The sequence below is a fragment of the Mustelus asterias genome, chromosome 8 (assembly GCF_964213995.1).
Source record: "Mustelus asterias chromosome 8, sMusAst1.hap1.1, whole genome shotgun sequence".
Lineage (NCBI taxonomy): Eukaryota > Metazoa > Chordata > Chondrichthyes > Carcharhiniformes > Triakidae > Mustelus > Mustelus asterias.
This window is the reverse complement of record NC_135808.1, coordinates 86,623,581-86,646,437: the sequence shown is the minus strand read 5'-3', so window position 1 is coordinate 86,646,437 and position 22,857 is coordinate 86,623,581. Positions and strand designations below refer to the sequence as shown.

Here is a 22,857-nt window from a genome sequence, read left to right as displayed (position 1 = left end):
CTGTTCTATGTTCTAAGATTTAAAGTATTGGACAACAATATTGGTGGCCTAATCCTGCTTCTATTTCTTGTGGTCTTGTGAACCAGTTGTAGCTAAAGGATACACGCACACCTTTCAGTGAGTACAATATACAATGGAAATTGCTCTCTTTTTTTAAGTTGGATGTAATCTACAATTTACTGTTATTTTATATCTTTATAATGCAGATGAGGACTTCATACTACATGAGTTATTTTTGTTTTCCCATATACACGCTGTATCCTATGGTAATAGAACTTAGAGTACTTTCCTAGGTGAAAAAGAACTTAGTCCTTTGTCTATCTTCCCCAAAATTATCCTGCTTACAGGGTTGAGAATGTTAGTCAAAATCATGATTGCTATTCTGTTACTGCAATCATTGTGCACGTTACAGTTGTTCTGTTGACCGTAAGCATTTCCTCAAGTACAGTAGTGCTCTTATAAGCAGTCTGAGCAACTTGTACAATTTCAAATAATGGAATCGTTATAGCACAGAAGGAGGCCATTTGGTCCATCTGGTCTGTGCTAGCTCTCTGCATGAGCAATTCATTTGATGCTTTTCCCCATAGCCTGAAAGTTTTTCACTTCAGATAATTGCCAATTACTTTTTGAAAGCTAGGATAGAAATCATAGGTTTTTGCATTCTATGTCCTTGCCACTCGTTAAGCAAGATAAAACCTTTTGTACTCATGTTGCCATTGCCTCTTTTGCCAAACTGATGCTCTTGAATTCTCAGTCCTTCTATCAATGGGAAATGTGTCTCTCTCTCTATTCTATCCAGACTCCTCATGAATTAAAATGCCTTCTCCAAGGAGAACAATTTCTCAACTTCTCCAATCTATCTATGACTGAAGGCACTTATCCAATGAAGCATCCTTGTGAATCTTTTTCGCATCCTCCCAAATGTCTTCACATCCTTCCTAAAATGTAATGTCCAGAACTGATTTTATTTTATTATTGTCACATGTATTAGTATACAGTGAAAAATACTGTTTCTCGCGTGCTATACGGACAAAACATAGCATACGTAGAGAAGGAAAGAGAGGGTGCAGAATGTAGTGTTACTTTACATAGGGTGTAGAGAAAGATCAACTTAATGCGTGATAGGTCCAGTCAAAAGTCTGGTGGCAGCAGGGAAGAAGCTGTTCTTGAGTTGGTTGATACGTGACCTCAGACTTTTGTATCTTTTTCCCAATGGAAGAAGGTGGAAGAGAGTATGTCCAGGGTGCGTGGGATCCTTGATTATGCTGGCTCTTGATAATGAAGCTCTTGACCGTTTCCACTTCGTCCCCATTGATGTAGACGGGGGCATGTCCTCCACTACACTTCCTGAAGTCGATGACTACCTCCTTCGTTTTGTTGACATTGAGGGAGAGATTATTGTCATCGCACCAGTTCAGCAGATTCCCTATCTCTTTCCTGTACTCCGTCTCATCATTGTTTGTGATCCGACCCACTATGGTGGTGTCATCAGCAAACTTGAAAATCAACTTGGAGGGGAATTTGGCCGCACAGTCATAGGTGTATAGTAAAGGGCTGAGGACACAGCCTTGTGGGGCACCGGTGTTGAGGATGATCGTGGAGGAAGTGTTCTTGCCTACCCTTACTGATTGCAGTCTGTGGGTTAGGAAGTCGCAGAGAGGAGCCGAGCTCATGGAGTTTAGAGATAGGTTTTGTAGGAATAATGATATTGAAGGCTGAGCTGTAGTCAATAAATAGGAGTCTGACATAGGTGACTTTGTTAGCCAGGTGTTCCAGGGTTGAGTGTAGAACCAGGGAGATGCCATCTGCTGTGGACCTGTTGCGGCGATAGGCAAACTGTAGTGGATCCAGGCACCCTGGGAGGCCAGAATTAATTTGTGCCATAACTAACCTTTTGAAGCACTTCATAATGATGGATGCAGAACTGGTTGCAGTACTCCATTTGAAATTGAATTAGTTTTTGAGTTTATAATAATTTCCTTGCTTTTGTATTCTGTGCCCTTAATTTGAAAGTACAGGATCCCATTTGATTAACCACTTTCAACCTGCTCTGCCACCTTCAGTGATTTGTGCCCATGCCCAGGTCGCTCTGCCCCTGTGCCCCCTTTAGAACTGTACCCATCATTTTATAGAATCATAGAATCCTACAGTGCAGAAGGAAGCCATTTGGCCCACCAAGTCCGCACTTACCACAACCCTATCCAGGCCCCTATCCCCATAACCCTATGCATTTACCCTAGCTAGTCCCCCTGACACTGAGGGGCAATTTAGCAGGCCAATTTAGCAGGCCAATTCACCTAACCCACACATGTTTGGACTGTGGGACGAAACCAGAGCACCCAGAAGAAACCCATGCAGACACGAGGAGAATGTGCAAACTCCACACAGACAGTGACCCAAGCTGAGAATTGAACCCAGGTCCCTGGTGCTGTGAAGCAGCAGTGCTAACTACTGTGCCACCGTGCTGCCCTATGTTGTATTGCCTCTCTCCATTCTTCCTACCAAAATGAATCACTTCACACTTCTCTGCATTAAATTTCATGAACTGGTCTGCCTGTTGCTCCAACCTGTTGGTGTCTTTTCAAATTTTTACAGTATTCTCCTTGCATTTCAAAACACTTCCAAGTTTTATCATCCACAAATTTTGAAATTGTGCCCATTACACCAAAGTCTGGGTCATTTTGTGTGTATATCTAAAACACTGACACCTGAGGAACTCTACCTTCCTCCAGTCCTAAAAACAATTCTGCACTACTGTTTCTTGTTACTCTGCCAAATTTTTTTTATCCATGTTGCTATTGTCCCTTTTATTCAATGAGCTCTAACTTTAGTGTTATTTAGCACTTCATCAAATGCCTTTTAGAAATCAATGTGCTCATCGTCTGCACTCATCAAAAAACTCAATTTCAAAAGAAATCATTTACTGGATGTCGTGTTGTTGACTAGGACAGTATTTATTATCTATCTCTAGTTGCCCTTCAGAAAGTGGCGGTGAGCTGCCGCCTTGAACCGCTGCAGTCCCTGCCGCATGGGTATGCCCACATTGCTCAGAGAGGGAATTCCAGGATTTTGTCCCAGCGATAGTGAAAGAATGGCAATTTATTTCCAAGCCCAATGGTGAGTGACTTGGAGGGGAATCTCCAAGTGGTGTTTTCCCAGGTATCTGCTACTCTTGTCATTTGCGATGGTAGTAGTCATTGGTTTGGAAGGTGCTCTCCAAGGAACCTTGGTGAGTTCCTGAGCGCATCTTGTAGATGTACACATGGCTTCCATGTTCGTTGGTGGTGATGAATGTTTGTGGAAGGGGTAGCAATCAAGACGGCTGCTTTGCCCTTGTTGGTGTCGAGTTGTTTGAGTGTAGTTGGAGCTGCACTCATCCAGGCAAGTGGAAAGTATTCCATTACATTCTTGACAAGCCTTGTAGATGGTGGATAGGTGTTCGGGAGTCAGGAGGTGAGCTACTCACCACAGGATTCGTACCCTTTGAGCTGCTCTGGTATCCACCATATTTATTTGGCAAGTTCAGCTCAGTTTCTGGGCAATGGTAACCCTCAAGATGTCGATAGTGGGATAGTGACTTGATAGATGTTGATCGTTATATGCCCTGTTTGTGAACAGAACTCCCACTCACCTGATGAAGGGGCAGCGCTCCGAAAGCTGGTGGCTTGTGCTACCAAATAAACCTGTTGGACTTTAACCTGGTGTTGTGAGACTTCTTACGATAGTGGGGGATGCAGCCAATGGTAATTTGCCCTTTCTTAATTAACCTACATTTGCCTGAATGACTATTAATTTTCTCTCAATTTATAATTTCTAAAAGTTTCAGTTACTTTCTAATTAAACAATAGCAGAGTCCAATAATAAAAACATAAAATACTCAAGCTCAGCAGGTCTGTGGAGAGAGAAACATAATTTGTGTGTTGAGTCTGTATAAGTCATCAGAGTTAAAGAGAGGGAGAAATAGAGCCCAGCGATGTAACAGTATGACTCCCTAATGAACTGAAATGGATATTATGCCATTCTCTTGTATCCATCTCTAATCTTTCTGAAGGTGGACTGCAAATAACTTAGTGTGACAAGGTCAGAAATGTTTATCTGCTTTATTTATAAATAGCACATGAGCGTGCATAGTCAAGGTAAATTCTACTTAACTTCATTCAATATTCCTTAGCAATGGGGAAATCTGATGCCCCTTCTAAGTTTGCTAAGTTGTTTTGGCCATTACATTTTTCCTGAATAGAATGCATTTTACATTCCAGCTCCCGGCTTCCAGACTATATGTTGTCATCTCTTGTTTTCAAACAAAAAACCTTGCTGTTTGAAAGTGATGTGTTTTCAGTCTTTGTCTCGACTCCTCTCTCTCTCTCAACACATTGCTCTAAATTCCTCTCTTTAAATAAACTTTCAAACCCATATTTGTGGTAATCCAAAGTCCAAAGATGTGCGGGTTAGGTTGATTGGCCAGGTTAAAAATTGCCCCTTAGAGTCCTGAGATGCGTAGGTTAGAGGGATTAGTGGGTAAATATGTGGGAGTAGGGCCTGTGTGGGATTGTGGTCGGTGCAGACTCGATGGGCCGAATGGCCTCCTTCTCCACTGAAGGGTTTTTATGATTCTATGATTCTCTCAATCTTGCCATCTCCCATGCCCTCTACTCCCATTGTCTTTGTCACAGATCAATACATCTTTGACCACACACTTTATTTCTCTAATCAACAAAATCCCCTTGCTTTCAATCCTTTTTTTCTTGTGTCCACGCCTAGGTAAATTCTTCACTCCCTCATCCAAGTCACCTGCAGACACATTTCCTAAACCCTAATTGCCTGGCATTTGGCCCTCCATTTGTCATAATCCTTGTGTTTAACCCTAACACCATTTTTTTAGTAACCCAGACCTTCACTGTCTCCTATTCTGGTGCTTTCCCCAGTTATGGACCCCCACCTTTGCTCTCATGTGCATCCTGCACATGTGAAGGTACTTAGCACATAACTGGATTAGTCATCCACCCTCAGATCTGGTTGGTCAAATGCCATCCTGCCCCTTTCTTTCCAAAACTACTGCATCACTATAGGATTCTTCTAAAGAGCAAATATCACTCCAGCTACTTTTCTTCAGTACCAACTTTTCCCTTAAATATCTATTGTACCCACTCCACCGTCACCTCCAACAAATGTGAAGAACACAAGGACTTTTTTGTTAACAAAATTGAGATAAGCTGTTCAGCTGCTTCTCTTTGTCCATTAGCCTCAGGTTCCCACTTGTCCTAACTCTGAACTCATCTTTGTCATAGTTCCCTCCAATTCCTCGTGTCCTCTCTGAGCTCATCTTGACTCTAGTGCTGATGGGGAGCATTTATACAAGAATGGACCAGAACAGGGAGAGACAAGAGAGGGAAACAAAGATAGAAATAGAAGGCAAAGGACACCAGTGCTAGCAGCAAATAGGGCCACAGTACAAAAGTGTAAAAATGTTAAAAAGACAAATCTAAAGGCACTGTTTCTGAATGCATGGAGCATTTGCAATAAGGTACACAATTAAAACACAAATTGATATAAAGGGGTACGATATAATTACAATTACAGAGGCAAGGCAGGGAAATGAATATCCAAGAGCACTCGCTCAATATTTAAGCAGAAATGTAGGGGTGGTAGGGTGGCATTAATAGTTAAGAAATCAGTGCAATAGTGAGAGAGGATATTAGCATAGAAAACCTAGATGTAAAATCATGATGGGTGGAGCTAAGAACCAACAAGTGGCACAAAAGTTAGTGAGGTTAAATGAGCAAAATACTGCGGATGCTGGAATCCAAAACAAGAACTAAGAATGCCGGAAAAACACAGCAGCTCTGGCAGCATTTGTAAGGAGAGAAAGCAGCTAGCATTTTGAGTCCATTTTACTCTTCTTCAGAACATTAGTGGGAGTGGTCTATAGGTCTCCAAACAGTAATGGTAAGGTAGGGCATGGCATTAAACAGGTGATTAGAGATGCTTGTAACAAGCGTGTTACAGTATTCATGAATGACTTTAATCTACATATAGATTGGGCAAACAACATTAACAATAATGCTGTGGTTGATGAATTCCTGAAATGTGTACGAGATGGATTTTTAGACCAGTACGTTGAGGAATCATCTAGGGAACATGATTTGGTGCAGTCCAAAGATGTGCGGGTTAGGTGAATTGGCCATGCTAAATTGCCCCTTAGTGTCAGGGAGATTAGGAGGGTAAATATGTGGAGTTACAGGGATAGGGCCTGGGTGGGATTGTGGTCGGTGCAGACTCGATGGGCCAAATGACCTCCTTCTGCGCTGCAGGGATTCTGTGATTCTGTGTAATGCAATGAGAAGGGGTTAATTAATAATCCTATTATGCAATAGAATTCTTCATTAGGATGGAAAGTGAAGAAGCCCGATCTGAAACTAGGGTCCAAAATCTAAACAAATGTAACTACAAAGGTACGAAGTGGGAGTTAGCTAAGATAGATTGGGGAACTTCATTAAAAGTCATGACAGTGGATATGCAATGGCTAATATTTAAGGGACGAATGTATGCATTGCAACAGTTGTACAACCCTTTCTGGTGCAAAAACACAAGAAAAGCAGCCCAACCATGGCTAACAAAATAAATCAAGGATAAATTGGATCCAATGAGGAGTCACGCAAGATTGCTAGAAAAAGAGAACCTAGAGATGGATTAAGAGGGGAAAATATGAGAGTAAACTTGCAAGGAACATAAAAACGGCCTGTTAAAGCTTCTGAAGTATCTAAAAAGAAAAAATTAGTGAAGAGAAATGTAAGTTCCTTACATTCTGAATTGGGAGAATTGAGAACAGGGAAATGGCAGAACAGTTAAATAACTACTAGTTCTGCCTTCATGGAGGAAGACAAACTTTCCAGAAATGCTAGGGAACTCCGGGTCTAGTGAGAAAGAGGAATTGAAGGAAAATAGTAATATTTAAAACAAAGTGCAGAGAAATTAATGAAAGATAATAAATCCCCAGGGCCTGAATATTTGCAGGGTACTAAAAGCGGTGGCCATGGAAATAGTGCATGCTTTGGTTGTCATCTTCCAAAATTCTGTATTCTAGAACAGTCCCAGCAGACTGGAGGGTGGTAAATGTAACCCTGCTATTTAAAAAAGGAGGGAGAAAATAGAATTACAGACTGGTTTAGCCTAACATTAGTAGTACAAAGAACAATACAGCATAGGAACAGGCCCTTTGGCCCACCAAGCCTGCATGCCGCCTCTAGGCGGTCAATATCCCTCTATTCCCTACCTAAAAGCACAAAGAACAATACTAGGGAACATGCTGGAGTCTACTATAGAAGTTGTTAAAACAGGACATTTAGAAAACGTCTGTGGTATTATGAAAAGGAAATCTTGTTTGACAAACCCTACTGGAGTTTTCTGAGGATGTAACTAGTAGAATAGATGAGGGTCAAACAGTGGATGTGATTTATTTGAATTTTCAGAAAACTTTTGATGAAGTCCCACATAAGAGATTAGTATGCAAAATTAAAGCACACGGGATTGGGAGTAATGTATTGGCATGGATTGAGAATTCGTTAGCAGACCGGAAACAAAGTAAGAATAAGTGGGTCTTTTTTGAAGTGGCAGTTGGTGACTAGCAGGATCCTGCAGGGATCAATGCTTGGGCCCCAGTTATTCACAATATATATCGGTGATTTGGATGAAGAAACCAAATGTAATATTTGCATGTTTGCTGATAATACAAAACAAGGTGAGAATGCGAGTGGTGAGGAGGTTGTTAAGAGGCTTCAAGGTGGTTTAGTCAAGTTGAGTCAGTGGGCAAAAACATGGCTGATGCAGTACAACGTGGATAAATTTGGAGCTCTCCACATCAGATGGAGAAACAGAATGGCAGAATAATATTTAAATTGTGATAGCTTGGGAAATGTTGACATAGAAAGGGACCTGGTTGTCCTTGTACACCAGTCACTGAAAGCAAGCATGCAGGTGCAACAAGCAGTTAGGAAGACATATGGTCAGCATCCTCTCCCTCTGTGTCTGCTGCGCTCTTCCCCCCCCCTTCCCCCCATACAAATTTCATACTCTTGACACTGATTCCATCCCCCTCCCTCCCGTTGTCTCAGGTGGGACTAGACTGTTCTGCAATTTCAATCTTGATCCGAGATTCTGACCTCCATATTCTCCAACAAATTACTTCCTCTATTGCCTGCCTCAGCCCTTAAAATCCTAGAGCATTATTTTTGTTAACATAAAACATGTTATGTTTTAAAACAAACATACTTGTGTGTTTTAAAGTTGTCTTGTCCAACCTCCCTACTCCACACTTTGTAAATTTCAGTTTTTCTAAATTTCTGCTGCCAGTATCCTATTACCTAAACCAATGCTGTTTGCACTTCACGTTGGCTGTCAATCCCCCAGTGCATAGTTTTATGTATTACACAGTATAATGGACTCTTCTGCCGTTCTTCAGCACTATTTGAAGAAGGGCAGAGATGTTTCTCTGACATCTAGGCCAACATTTGTCTGTCAACCATCATTCCTAAGATACATTATCTGGACATTCTCTCATTACTGTTTGTGGAATTTTTGTGTGCACATTAGCTGCTCATTTTCTACATTACAACAGTGACATGCTTTGGAATGTTATGAGGTTGTGAAAGTTATTACAAGCCTCTCTTTTCCTGTTATCCTTCAACTACGATGAATGAATGTAGGAGATTCAAGTTTAAGTGAAGCTGTGTATATATTGGATAAACAGTTAGATTCAGATTTATATATTTTTTTATAAATGCCATCTCTTTTGCCCCATCATTTGACTTGTGACATTTAGTAAGTAATGACTGCAGTAAACATTTTTAAAGGTCCTGAGTTATGAAGAATTTTAAATATGATTTCAGGTAGATTACAATATTTGATTATAGCATTACATGCTTTGAGGCTGCAATGATCTGTGACTTCTCCACGTTTCTTTATATCTGTGAAATGGGCTCTGCAGCATACTTTTGTTAATATTTACAATTATTTACTCTTTTAGGTGTTTCCACTACCTCTTTTATACCTGGGGAACCAACTTACAGGATTGCTTGGCACCAAGAAGCTGAAGTATGTACTAAACAATTTTGAGAGGGTTGAGGAGAATGCTTTTGTTTCAACAGTGACTTTTTCTAACTTGGTTTAACTTTCTTTTTCCAGTCTACCAATGTTTACAGTCCTAAGGAGGTTTTCAATTCTGTTTACAATGATAGCGGAAGGGTTGTTACTCAAGTAAGTATCAGCAAAGTCCTGGTTGCTTGTTTATGTAATATTCATTTCTATTTGCTGTGACATCCATAAAGTAAACAATATATAGGGCAAATGTTTTGTCGTGAGAAACTTGTGAAATCACTGAGCAGTTATAAGTCATGTCTCACCAAAGTCCAGCAAGGGCTGTATGCCTCCTCTATATCATAGCTGGTCATGCTCTGTAAACCATTTTAGGCAATTGATAAGAGCAAGCAGCCAGTTTATCTCCATCTCAAATAAAAGAATTGTGAATATTATTAAAAGAATATATCTCCCACTTCACCCCAACTGGCTTCTGAGGCAGATTCCTACATGATTTTTAAAAGAAATTGCAGTATTACAGAAAATAATAGGTGCAAAATATTGTACAATGCTGTTGTGGCAACCCTTAATGCTTATTTATAATTTCCTGGATTTTAAAAAAACTGCATTGTTAAGAGAACGCTGTTTCCTACAAGACACATTACTAAACTTCATGGCCTGGGGCTTGGCTCTTCCCTCTGCAACTGGATCCTAGACTTATTAAACCACAGACTGCAGACAGTAAGGATAGGCAACAACATCTCCTCCATGATCATCCTCAGCACCGGTGCTCTGCAAGGCTGTGTCCTCAGCCTCTTAGTACACCTTTGACTGTATGGCCAAATTCTCCTCCAACTCGATTTTCAAGTTTGCTGATGACACCACCGTTGTGGGTCGGATCTCAAACAGTGACAGGACACAATACAAGAAAGAGGTAGAGAGTCTGGTGAACTGTTGTGACGACAATAATCTCTCCCTCAATGTCAACAAAACGAAGGGGATAGTCATCGACTTCAGGAAGCGTAGTGGAGGGCACGTCCCTGTCTACTTCAATGGGGACAAAGTGGAAATGGTCAAGAGCTTCAAGTTTTTAGGTGTCCAGATCACCAAAACCTGTCCTCGTCCCTCCATGCGGGCGCTATAGTTAAGAAAGCCCACCAACACCTCTACTTTCTCAGCAGACTAAGGAAATTTGGCATGTCCGCTATAACTTTCACCAATTTCTACAGATGCACCATAGAAAGCACTCTTTCCAGATGTATCACAGTTTGGTGGGGCTCCTGCTCTGTCCAAGACCGCAAGAAACTACAAAGGGTCGTGAATGAAGCCCTATCCATCACTCAAACCAGCCTCCCATCCATTGACACTGCCTACACTTCTCCCTGCCTCGGAAAGTCAAGGACCCAGCACACCCCAGACATACTCTCTTCCACCTTCCGTCGGGAAAAAGATACAAAAGTCTGAGATAACATACCAACTCAAAAACAGTTTCTTCCTTGCTGCCACCAGACTTTTGAATGGACCTACCTCACATTAAGTTGATCTTGCTCTACACCCTAGCTATGACTGTAACACTACACTCTGCACTGTCTCCTTTCCTTTCCTATGTACGGTATGCTTTGTTTAGCATGCAAGGAACAATATTTTTCACTGTATACTAAAACATGTGACAATAAATCAAATCAAAACTGTTTCTTATGTGTCTGTTGACTGGGGAGAACATATTACTGGACCAGGGTTGGCGTAATATTCTCTTGGCAAGCCTGCAGACTCGATGGGCTGAGTGGCCTAATTCTGCTCCTATGTCTTATTGCATTGATCATATTCAGAGCTTACTTCTGCCTTGACTTGAAGTTGAAATTCTACAAATACTTAGGACGTTAGCACTTTTTCTTCTGAAGTATGAATGATTGTGTCACATTGTCTTTATACAGTGCTTGCTCGTTTTCTTGTCATTGATAGATATGTACTGTATAGGCAGGAATCCAATTCTGTTATTGTGATTTGTGCAATTGTAGCCAAAAATTATAGTTCTATATTCATTTCAAGGCAGGGGTGTCTGAGGTGCTGTTCATCATTTAATTCTGACTGTGAACTCTTATTATTCCAGTTCTTGAAGCTGTGGTCCATTATTTCCTTTAGCGCATTTGTCTGCTTTCTACCAGCTAGTAACATTGGGAGCTAGTTCAGGATGGTTTGGTTCAGTTGGCTGGACAGCTGGTTCATAATACAGAGTGAAGTGCATATTCCTGTATTGATGTAGGTTATTCATAAAGGTCCGCCTTCTCAACTTTTCCCCTTGCCTGAGGTGTGGTGATCCTTAGGTTAAGTCACCTCCAGTCAGGTCTCCCCCCTCAAACAGCCTATGGTCATCTAGGACTATGGTTCTGCTAAAAATTTGAAATCAACTTAGCACATGTGGGCTAGGAGGTGGTATATTGTATCCCATTTTGTCACACTTTGTGCTTTTTGATGACACCACCCCGAATGGCCTTGCTGTAATTCTATGGTTATAGAACCATAGGTGCCCTACAGTGCCATTCGGCCCATCGACTGTGGGAGGAAACGAGCAGCCAGAGGAAACCCATAGAGACACTGAGATCGTGCAAACTCTAGTCACCCAAGGCTACAATCAAAACCCCTTGGCGCGCTGTGAGGCAGCAGTGCTAACCACTGTGCTACCGTGACTTTCCCACTCGAAGAAATCAAATCTTTTAATTACCTTAAACATCTCAATCTTTTATATTCCAAAGAATGCATAGCGAGGTGAGAGTGTCAGCCCTTGATATCAAGGCAACATTTGGCTGAGTGTGACATGAGCCCCATTAAAATTGAAATCAATGGAAACCAGGAATAGAGTGGCTGGCAATCTCCACTGAGTGGAATCATGCTACCACAACAGAAGATGGTTGTGACTGTTAGAGACCAGTCATCTCCATCCCAGGACATCGCTGCAGGAGTTCCCTAGGGCAGTGTTCTAAGTCCAGTCACCTTCAGCTGCTTCATCTGTGAGTTTCCTTTCATCATAAGTTCTGAAGTGGGGATGTTCACTGACAGCAGCAAGTGATGGATCAGTCCTCCCTCCTCTCGCTACCCCCACCCCCGCATCTATTTCGACATATAATCCAATATATATGCTGCATAGCCATTATTGATTCCAGCTACTATATCATGCAGTGTCAGCTTTTGTGCGCCTTATAGATAATCCCACCGTGACCCTTAAACAAACCAGGAGGACAAATTTTATTTTAATGGTATCATGCAATATAAATTCATAATATCCCATTTATAGCACTGTGCAGATGGTAATACTGATTTCGGTGACTGCCATGCTGCAGCTTGTATTATTTCATTATTGGAGAGTTGACAAAGGGTACAATAGAGGGAGGAGGAGAGGATACAGGATACACTTGCTGCCTGGAATTCTCTGCCCATTGAAGCAGTGGAGGCTACCTCGTTAAATATGTTTAAGTCACAGGTAGATAGATTTCTGATCAATAAGGGAATTAAGGGTTATGGTGAGCGGGTGGGTAAGTGGAACTAAACCACTATCAGATCAGCCATGATCTTATTGAATGGCGGGGCAGCCTCGAGGGGCTAGATGGCCTACTCCTACTCCTATTTCTTATGTTCTTATGTACAGGCGATGACTCCCTCTTATTCGTTCTTTTTCTATTTTTCTATTTATTGACCTCGGAAGATATCGTCGCACATTGTTCAGTACAGGTTAAGCACCTCCTATATGGTAGCCAGAAGGAGCTGCGGAATAATGGTTCTAGCTCTCCAATCACAGTTTCCTCTCTCCCATCCTTGCTACTCCAATCTTAGAATTTTTCTGTGGTTAAGTGACAAGAGCAGGATGAATGGAACCTATGATGGGAGGAATTGGAGCAATGATGAACCTGAACAATGAATACACAGGGCTCTGACGAAAGGTCATCCTGACTCGAAACGTAGGCTCTATTCTCTTTCTACAGATGCTGTCAGACCTGCTGAGATTTTCCAGCATTTTCTGTTTTTGTTTCAGATTCCAGAATCTGCAGTATTTTGTCTTTTAATACACAGTCTTGCCCTGTCACATTGGTTTCCCCAATAGATTGCATTCACCACATCTTAGCAAGTTCAAGGGAAGAAAGTCCTTAGCAGTACATTCACACCTGCCAATCTGTTGTACAAAATCCTGGAACTCCCACCCCAACAGCATCATGGGTGTAGTTGCACCACATGGACCGGAGAAGTTCAAGAAGGCAGCTCACTACTTTCTCAAAGCCAATTATGGGTGGACAATAAATGCGGACCTAGCCAATGATGCCCACATCCCATGAATGAATTTTAAAAATCTTTATTTTTCATACATAAAATGAAGTACATTGCAAGATGACCTTCACAGACAAATCAACATTAGGGAGAGAGGAACAGACAGCATTACTAAGAGCTCTAGGAAAATGAGCTTAGCAAGCAAATAATCAGAAATCAAAAAATGAATAGAAGAACCTGTTTATATCCAGCATGGGAGGGATATAATCTGAACGGAGGAGCAGCTCGGTCTTTTCTGTGATGCTACTGCTTCAGCTACTGCTCTATCATTTCCTGCTCTCAGCAATTGAGAGTTAATTTTTTTAAATATCCTGACAGTTGCTGAGAGTTTTGAAGATGATCTGTTTTTCAAAAAAACCTGAACTCTGTTTCACTCCAGTGACTCGACTTCAAGAGTAGCTCATTGCAAATGCTTTGTGGTGACATGGTCATAAAGGTGCTATAAATCCAATACTTTCTTTTTCTGAATGTAGGAATCTGCACCATCATTTACCACTCAAAATGCAAATAGATCAAATTGTATTACTTCTATATTATAGAAATTCCAATGTGTTTATGCTAGTCTATTGGATGGTTGATGACAAGGTAATCTTTTTTGCTTGACTTATTTAGGAAACATTTTGCTGTAATATGTATAGTTGATAGATCTAGTTGACATCAGGGTTGTTGCTATCAGAACAGTGCAGAGTCATTATATAAGAACAGTGGATAGTGATGTAGAATTGGTTTGCGTTGAAATCGTGAATAACAGGGGAATGGAGACAAAGGTGGGAATAACCTACAGACCCCTAAAATGTGACCTCCCAAAGTCAGAGCATAAATGGGGAAATATCAAGAGCATGTTTGAAGGGAACTGCAATTATCATGTGAGATTTTAACCTGCACATTGATTGGACAAACCAAACCGGCAAGGGTAGCATAGAAAAAGGAGTGTATCAGGGATTGCTTTTTGGAGCAGTATTTTGTGGCACCTACCGGGGAATGGGTTATTTTAGATTTGGTTTTGTGTGAAGAAGGACTAATAAGGGATCTTGTGGTTAAGGACCCCCTGGTGGGTAGTGACCACAATATGATAGAATTCTGGATACAGTTTGAGGGTGAACATCATAGGTCCATAACCAGTGTCTTCAACTTGAGTAAAGGCAAATAGTAGTATGAGGGAGGAATTGTCTAAGGTGAACTGGGTAAACAAGCTAAGATAACAGGTCAGTAGACAAGCAATGGCAGATATTCAAACAACTGGTTCAAATGCTCAGCAGGAGTTTATCCCAATCAAAAAGAGGGATTCTGTGAGAAAGAGGCAAAATCCATGGTTAACACATGAGGTCAAGGATAAAGTTAAATTGAAAAGCAGGATAAACAAAGTGGCAAGGGATTATAGTAGACCAGAGGACTGGGAAGGTTTTAGGATCCAGCAGCAAAAGACTAGAAAGGAGAAAATGAATTTTGAGAGAAAACTTGCGTGCAGAATTAAAACAAACAGTGAGAGTTTCTATGGATATATAAATAGGAAACAGGTGTCTTCAGGTGAATGTGGGACCTCCTACTGAACGAGGCATGTGAATTGATAGCAGCAAACAAAGAAATGGCGGAGATGCTAAATAAATCGTTTGCATCAGTCTTCATCGTGGAAGACATTGCAAATGTCACTAAGTGATCAGATGAACTGAATTCATAGATAACATAGTAGAACTATTACTGTTTTAGAGAGACTTAAGGGGCTAAAGGCAGACAAGTCACCAGGACCAGATGAGCTGCATGCTAGGGTTTTAATGGAAGTGGCTGCAGAGATTGTGAACTCATTGATTGAAATTTTTCGTAACTCGCTAAATTCTATGAGGGTATCAGAAGGTTGAAAAACAGTCAATGTGACACCCTTGTTCAAAAAGGGAGAAAGGCTCAGGCAAGGAACTATAGGCCAGTTAGTTTTGCCTCTATTATTGGCAAGAGGCTGGACTCAGTAATCAAAGAGAAAATAGCGAATCATTTAGGAAAGCTGAATATAATCAAATCTAGTCAACATGGTTTTATGAATGGTAAATCATGATAAATTTGCTTGAAATCTTTGAGGATGTAACAGAGGGATTAGATAGAGGGGAACCTGTAGATGTAGTGTATTTAGTTTCCAAAAGGCATTTGCTAAGGTGCTGCATAGGAGGCTGGTGCATTAAATAAAAGTCCATAGAATTGGAGGAGTGTGTTAGCATGGATTGAAAATAAAGAGTTGTAGTGAATGGGTCCTTTTCAAAGTGGAAAGTTGTAACTGGTGTAGTACCGCAGGGATCAGTTCTTGGCCCACAATTGGTCACTATTTACATAACGACCTGGAGGAAGGAACTGAATGTATGGTCTCCAAATTTGCCAATGATACGAAGAAAGGTGGAAGGGCAGCTTGTAATGAGGATATTGTGATTCTGCAATAGATTGGATGACTGGGTGAAAACCTGGAAAATGGAGTTTAATGTGGGGAAGTCTGAGGTCATGCACTTTGGTAGTAGGAATCAAAAGGCAGATTATTATCTAAATGGAGAAAGACTGCAGGTGAGTGAAGTATAAGGGACTTGGGTGTCAGAGTGAATTTTTAAAAATTTATTTGTTCATTGAATATGGGTGTTACTGGCTGGGCCAGCATTTATTGCCCATCCCAGAGGGCATTTGAGAGTCAACCAGATCGCTGTGGGTAAGGAAGGCAGATTTCCTTTCCTAAAGGACATTAGTGAACCATGTGGGTTTCTACGACAATCGATAATGAATTTGTGGTCATCATTAGACTTTTAATTCCAGATTTTTATTGAATTCAAATTCCACCATCTGCCATGGTGGGATTTGAACCGGGGCCCCAGAGCATTACCCTGGGTCTCTGGTCCCTCTCTCTCTCTCTCTTTCCCCCCCCCCCCAGAATCAAGTTGGCTCTAGGTTCTTGGGATTTCACTTGACATTTTTCAATCAGATTAGGTGAAGAGTACTCCCATGTTATGAACTACTGCAGCTGACCTTCGGGCAGCTTTGTGATTTTCAGTCGTAATTATTTTTTAAATTCGAACCATGGAGCTGAGGGTCAGAAGCAGCAACTTGTCAGTGAAACTGACCTGAAAGACTGGCTTTAAAATAAAAATTGGATGTGACTGTTCCTAATTTTTTGAAGCCAGTGTCTCAGGGTTGAAGTTCTGATGCTCAGTCTGGACAATGAGAACTGCATGCAGGAAACCGAGTCAGGGCCTCCCAATTTTTACATCTTGTTTACTCTCCTTTCCTGTGCCTTGGGTTGAGGCAGTCCATGTTATGCACATGGTACAGATAACGGGATATTTTCTTGTCAGATGAACAATATTTCACAATGTTGATACAGTAGAATTTGTGCACTCTGGCTTGTTTAATGTTGGGATCACCTATAGATTGCACACAAACTCGATGCTGCTCCTAATATTAATGACCCATTTTGTATACATATCAAACAGTATTTGCAAGCAAGCCAGGGCTCATGATTTCTCTCCTTGGCACTGTCTATATGCTCCGGAGTGTCTACTTTAACACCAAAGACCATGCCACTGCACATATGTAGAGTTAAGGAAGGAACAATTGTAATGTTGCTTCAAATCCTGAATCCGAAACAAGAGGTTTATCATTGAACAAGATTAACATTTAGGAAGCTTTTTCTTTTAATAGTTGTTGAAAGCAGATTTCAAGGAAATAAAGTTTTTATTTCTTGAATAGCACTGAATACATCAGATATAAACCTTCCTTTTCAGCTTTGGAGAAAACGGTCCCCAATTGCACTTTCATATTCTATGACTAAGTAAGTCACAAGGCCACAGTCTTGACATGTTTCTGTATTCATAGGACTGCTTGTACACATGGAATCGTTTCCAGAAGCCTTAATTACGTTAAAGTTTTGGCTGGAAGAATAACTAGAAATTTTGTATCTAAAGAAGCACTGTTGTAATAAAGATACTAATTTAGTTGCAGATATTTTTCAGGTCTCTATTAATCTGAAGTATTTAACAGGTTATTTTGTTATCTTGGGCAGATTACCAGACGTCAGGGAAAGTAGAGAGAATTTTCTGATACAAGTGGTCTAAACTATGGGAGTATAAAAATCTCAAAGAAGGGTAGAAAAGACTTCTTTAAAAAAAAACTGCATCTTGCATTTTTAATACATCAGTGGTGAACAGCATATAGCTTGGACAATTTTTGCAAATTATTTTTGGGATGCATTCTTAAAAATGTTTACGGGCTCCCCTGACAAAAATTCCCCCCCCCACCCCCCCATTGGACTTGTATGAATAAGCTTTGCTATGCAAGGTCAAGATAAGTGAATGCTGCTTTAATCAACTAATCCTGTAGATTGGTGATGGTCATTGGGAGAGTTGTTCTTTGTGGTTTTGAAGTGGAAAATTAACAATGCTTAGTTAAAAATTAGAAGTTTAATACTATAAATATTTACAAAACGGGATCTTGCTTTAGTATTGGGCAGCACAGTTCTACACTTGCTTGCAGACTGAATGGAAACAAAACTGTTGCTAAGATTGTTTTCCAGTATTTCTGGCTGCTTTTGTGGTTCTTTTCTTCGAGACTACCTTTATTCCTTCCTTCCATCCTCTGTCCTTTTCCCTCTCCTGCTTCATCTTCACTCATTCTGCCTTCCCATAAAATGCTAGGTGTTGTAACATGATTACACGTACATAACCAAGTTACTGACAATTAAATCTTGGATTATAGTTCAATATATTAAACTAATTGTATTTGCGATAATCTTGTGCTTTTCTGCTATTATGTAAATTTGTGGATTTCTGATCATTAGGAATGTTTCTGCTATTGAAAATCAGTGCATTATTAATAACCATTTTTAAAAAGTGTCATTTTGTTTTTCCTTGTATCTATTTGTGAAATGCATGGGACGTTTCTTCAAAGTATCATAAATGCAAATCTTTCATTTTGAAGTTCAAAGCTAATCATTTTTTTCATCCTAATTGCAGTAAGAACTTCTCTCGTTCTGTTCAGGTGACTGTATTTGCAATGATACTTGGTGCATTTGTTGCTGCCAGGTAAGATTTATTTAATTAATTGAAGGATTAGCTAGGATTGTTAATCTTTTCTTGTTTAATAAATGTTTTATTATTTTACTAAAAGTTCATCAGCGAACTCTTAACTGTTCAGTAGCCATTCTCCACGATTCTAAACAAAATGATAAATGTTATGAATCTATCAGGCTTAGTTCCACCCTAGGATCTGACTTGCCCAGTAGTGTAACAAATTGGGATTATAACATAGATCCCAATCTACCTAATTACATTCTCTTCACTTTAATACTTTATAATGTTTTTCAAACAACTATCACATTCCTTTTTTTAAAGACAAAATAATTGATGGAATAGTCTTAAACAATGATTTGTTGGAACAAAATTGACATTGTATACCACCTGCTCTAAGTAATTATTTACTAAAGTTCATTGTCAAATCTTTTTTGGTCTTCAATTTTTCCTCAACTGCTCATCATTTTATTAAAGATCAAGCTCTACAATCTTTCCTCCAGCCTCTCTTCCAAAGAATTGGAGAAGATCAGGCAACTGTCCCGCTGTTGAGCTCCTCCTCTTTCTTTCCGGAATATTGGATCAGGATTGGCTCAAATCCATCAATAAGGCAGTAGACCCCTGGCTCAGTTTGACCTGACTCAACAAATGCTGGTGTACTATGGCCAACATAGGCTCAGTGTCTTTGAGCTAGCCAAAGCTAAAATTACCTCTAATCTCTCTTGATGCTAAGAGGATGGGTGGTGCATGTTTGGCCCTTACCAAATGTACAGTTGAGTTAACTGAGGAGCATCTTTGGGAGAAAAATAATTATTTTTTCCACCCGTCCCCACCCGCTTTCTCCTCCTGTAAGAACATCAAGCATGGAAATCATAAATACACCTTCATTTTTGGGAATCCTACATGGTTCCTTCTGTTTCACAAACATTCTGTTGAGAGGAACATGAGCATTAGAAGATAGACAAATCAGTTGTCACCCAAAGAACCTTGAATTTGGGTTTCATAACATGGGGCAAGCACACTTAATATTGGATTGAAGTTAAGATTCTGATGCTAGCCTTGAAATAGTAAAACTGAGCACACTTGTTTCCATAAGTTATACCCTGAGAGATGCATTCTAAACATTCTAAATTATGTTCTAAATACGATAATAGTGTTTTGTGTGTGTATTTCTGTTTTGATGTAGGAACTGAAATGCAATAAAAATACACTGGTTTCTTTCAGTTCTGACATGGCATTTGACTCTTTTGGATATGGTTACATTCTTACAAATAATGTATTAACAGCTGCCAATGGAGCTTACGTCAAGCAAAAATTGGAGTCAAAAGTAAGTTTTTAAAAAATTGTTTCAAAACCTAGTGTTGAGAGTTTATTCTGGAATATTTTGGAAATTATTCAAAATCTTTAAATATCATCTTCCAGTCCTGTGAAACTTTTCTGGCATTTCCAATTACAATTCGATGGTTCATTGAAAATACTATTTCTGAAGTGGTTGTAATTAGATATGTTTTCCTCTTTGATTTTTGACCTCAAGAAAAAAAATCAACAGGGGTTAAAAGAACACAGAGGGCATGCATAAAATCCTGCTATTGGTTGTGGGTAATGAAATGAGGTTTTCTTTTCCCCAGTTTTCTCCCCTTGCCTCTTTATGGATGTTGAAGTGTCATCTCTAAAATTACAACTGCAGTACTGAAGATGTACTTGGCTAAGCTGTTACAGTACAGCTACAACAGGGTACCTACCTGTCAATGTGGAACATTAAAAGGACTGTGCAGTGAAAAAGTGAAGAGGTATCTTTGAGGATGCTGTTAATTTGAGATGGGAATTCTGACCAGTTGTAAAATCAGTGTTGAGTAGGACAATGTTTTTATTTTTTGCTTGCAGCTACCCCGTTTTTTTGAGCCATAGACTAAAACAGCCTCCATAGTGTTTAACTTTTAGGATGCTGGTTGTTGAAATAGAAGCTCTAGTTGAGAGGAAGTGCATTGTTGGCTAGGAGATTGTGACCCAGATGGGATGGAAATCTCTTTGCTTTATAAAATATATAATGGGGATCTTAACACACAAGCTTTGATTCTTCAAAATTTACAGAATGTTACAATTCTTTTCAGTTGCTCCAGTTTTCAGTATTTGTGAGATAAGCCATGTTTTATGTATAAAAATGTAATTCTTACCCTTGAGCAATTTTTTGTTTAGTTTTATCTTGGAGTTTTATTGAAAAATCTTTTGTTGTGGTGACTGTAGCAGCTCCTCCTCCATGTTCTTTGTGAAGGCCAGACAGCTAAATCAAAGAACAAAGAACAATACAGCACAGGAACAGGCCCTTCGGCCCTCCAAGCCCGCGCCGCTCCCCGGTCCAGGATTGAATCCTGAATCCAGGATTGATGCTTTCAAAAATCCTTTCAAAATTGAATCAGGTTCAAAAATCTAGATTGAAATTCTTTTTAAATAAATGTTTGCTGAGCAGTGATCGAGCCTGGAGAGATGTCCTGTTGTAGGAAAACTTGAATTTGTGATTAACTTGTGCAAGATCTTAATTAGACTGCAGCAGGCTGTTGCCCTTCATTCTTTTCTGCTCCACCTTATTCTATGCCCCTTTAAGCATTTCTTATTTTATTCTTGGTCATACACATTCTCTCCTTTGCACTACGGAGAATCGCAGACTTGTTATGCTGCAGACGGAGGCCATTTGGCCCATCATTTCTGCTCTCCAAAGGAGCACCATGGCTGTACTTTTTCTCATACCCCTGTACACTGTTTTTATTCAGGTAATCACCTAATGCCCTCTTGAATGTCTTGCTAGAACCTGCCTCCAAACTTAGGTGACTGTGCGGAATCTGCATGTTCTCCCTGTGTCTGCGAGGGTTTCCTCCGGGTGTTCTGGTTTCCTCCCACAGTCCGAAAGACGTGCTCATTACATGCATTGGCCATGCTAAATTCTCCCTCAGTGTTCCTGAGCATGTGCTGGAGTGTGGCGACTAGGGGATTTTCACAGTAACTTCATTGCAGTGTTAATGTAAGCCTACCTGTGACACAAATAAATAAACTTAACTTGAAAAATTTAAACAGCACCACACTTCCAGGCAATGCATTCCAAACCTGAACCACTTCTTGTGTGAAAGTTTTTTCTCACATCATATTTGCTGCTTTTGCAAATCACTTTAAATCTGTGCCCCTCATTCTTGATCCTTTTGCAAGCGGGAGCAGTTTCTCTCTATCCTGTCCGGTCCCCTCATGATTTTGAACATCTCTATTAATATTCTTCTTAGCCTTTTCTCAAATGAAAACAGTTCCAACCTCTCCAATTTATCCTCATAACTGAAGTTTCTCATCCCTGGAATCATTTTTGTAAACATCTTCAGCACTCTTTCCTGTGATGTGGCACCAAGAACTGTACACGGTTTCCAACTGAAGTCTAACTATTGTCTTGGACAAGTTCCTTATTATTGTACTCAATGTCCCTGTTAATAAAGCCCAGAATACAATACATTTAATTAACAGCTCTCTCCACCTGTCCTGCCACCTTCAATGATTTATGCACATATACATCCAGGTTCCTCTACTCCTGAGCTTGGTCTTGCATGTGCTTTTTCATGTTCATTGTTGAACTTGCTTGCTCTTGTGTTCACTTGCTCTTTCACACACTCACTCGTATTCGTGCTTGCTGTCCCAGCTTGTTCGTTTCTGTGTATACTCGCACATTCTCTTGTATAAGTGCAGATTTACATTTATTTATTCTCTGGTGGTCCACCCTATCACCATCCTCATAGCCTTGTTGCCACCTGGAATCAGTTCACCTTAATTGCATGTTTATGATGCAAGAGATGGTTAGAACTCAGCTAGTCTCTAGCCTATGACTGCTATTTCCATTGAGAAGTCTCTTACAGTAGAGGAATGCCTTGGAATGAAAGTTAGAGCATCTGTTTAGTTGCAATGTTGCTATCTAGGGAACATGGGAGCTCCCATCTTATGTCTTTCTTCAAGGGCTATACAAAAGTTGTGATGATACCAGCATACCTCTTTTGCAAGCAGATACAAATAATCTTGGGGACAGTGTGGACATTGCTTTAGCTCAGTTTCACAGACAGGTGGACTGCTGTCCTTGGTATATCTGCAGCTGTCCCAATAAGTAGCGTTAGAGCAAACTTTCCCAAACTTTGAGCTGCGGAACTCCCAGTGACCTCCCAAGAGCATCGAGGAAACCTCAAGCATTCTCATCTTATCGGCACCCTTTTCTGCCATGAAATAGGTGCAAACACAAAAATCAAATGTAAACAAATCTTTATTGGCTATATCTATGCATGAATTAGGAAGAGGCACACAGTCACAAATACATTTGCCAGCTACATGGCTCCCTCACATTAACCCCTGACCAAGCCACCCTCCCGTGGCCCCTTAGTATTAACCCCTAGAAGTACTATCCACTTTAGGAGTGAGT

General features: G+C 40.3%; 1 protein-coding gene across 1 annotated transcript in view; it reads left to right on the top strand.

Annotated features, from left to right (window-relative positions):
• slc35d1a (solute carrier family 35 member D1a) overlaps positions 1-22,857 on the top strand; it is a 50,035-nt gene that overhangs the window by 6,836 nt on the left and 20,342 nt on the right. The window contains exons 4-7 of the mRNA XM_078218440.1: positions 9,023-9,090; positions 9,181-9,252; positions 18,366-18,434; positions 19,644-19,746. Of these exons, the coding sequence (XP_078074566.1) occupies positions 9,023-9,090; positions 9,181-9,252; positions 18,366-18,434; positions 19,644-19,746 (312 nt within the window). The remainder of the gene's footprint in view (positions 1-9,022; positions 9,091-9,180; positions 9,253-18,365; positions 18,435-19,643; positions 19,747-22,857) is intronic.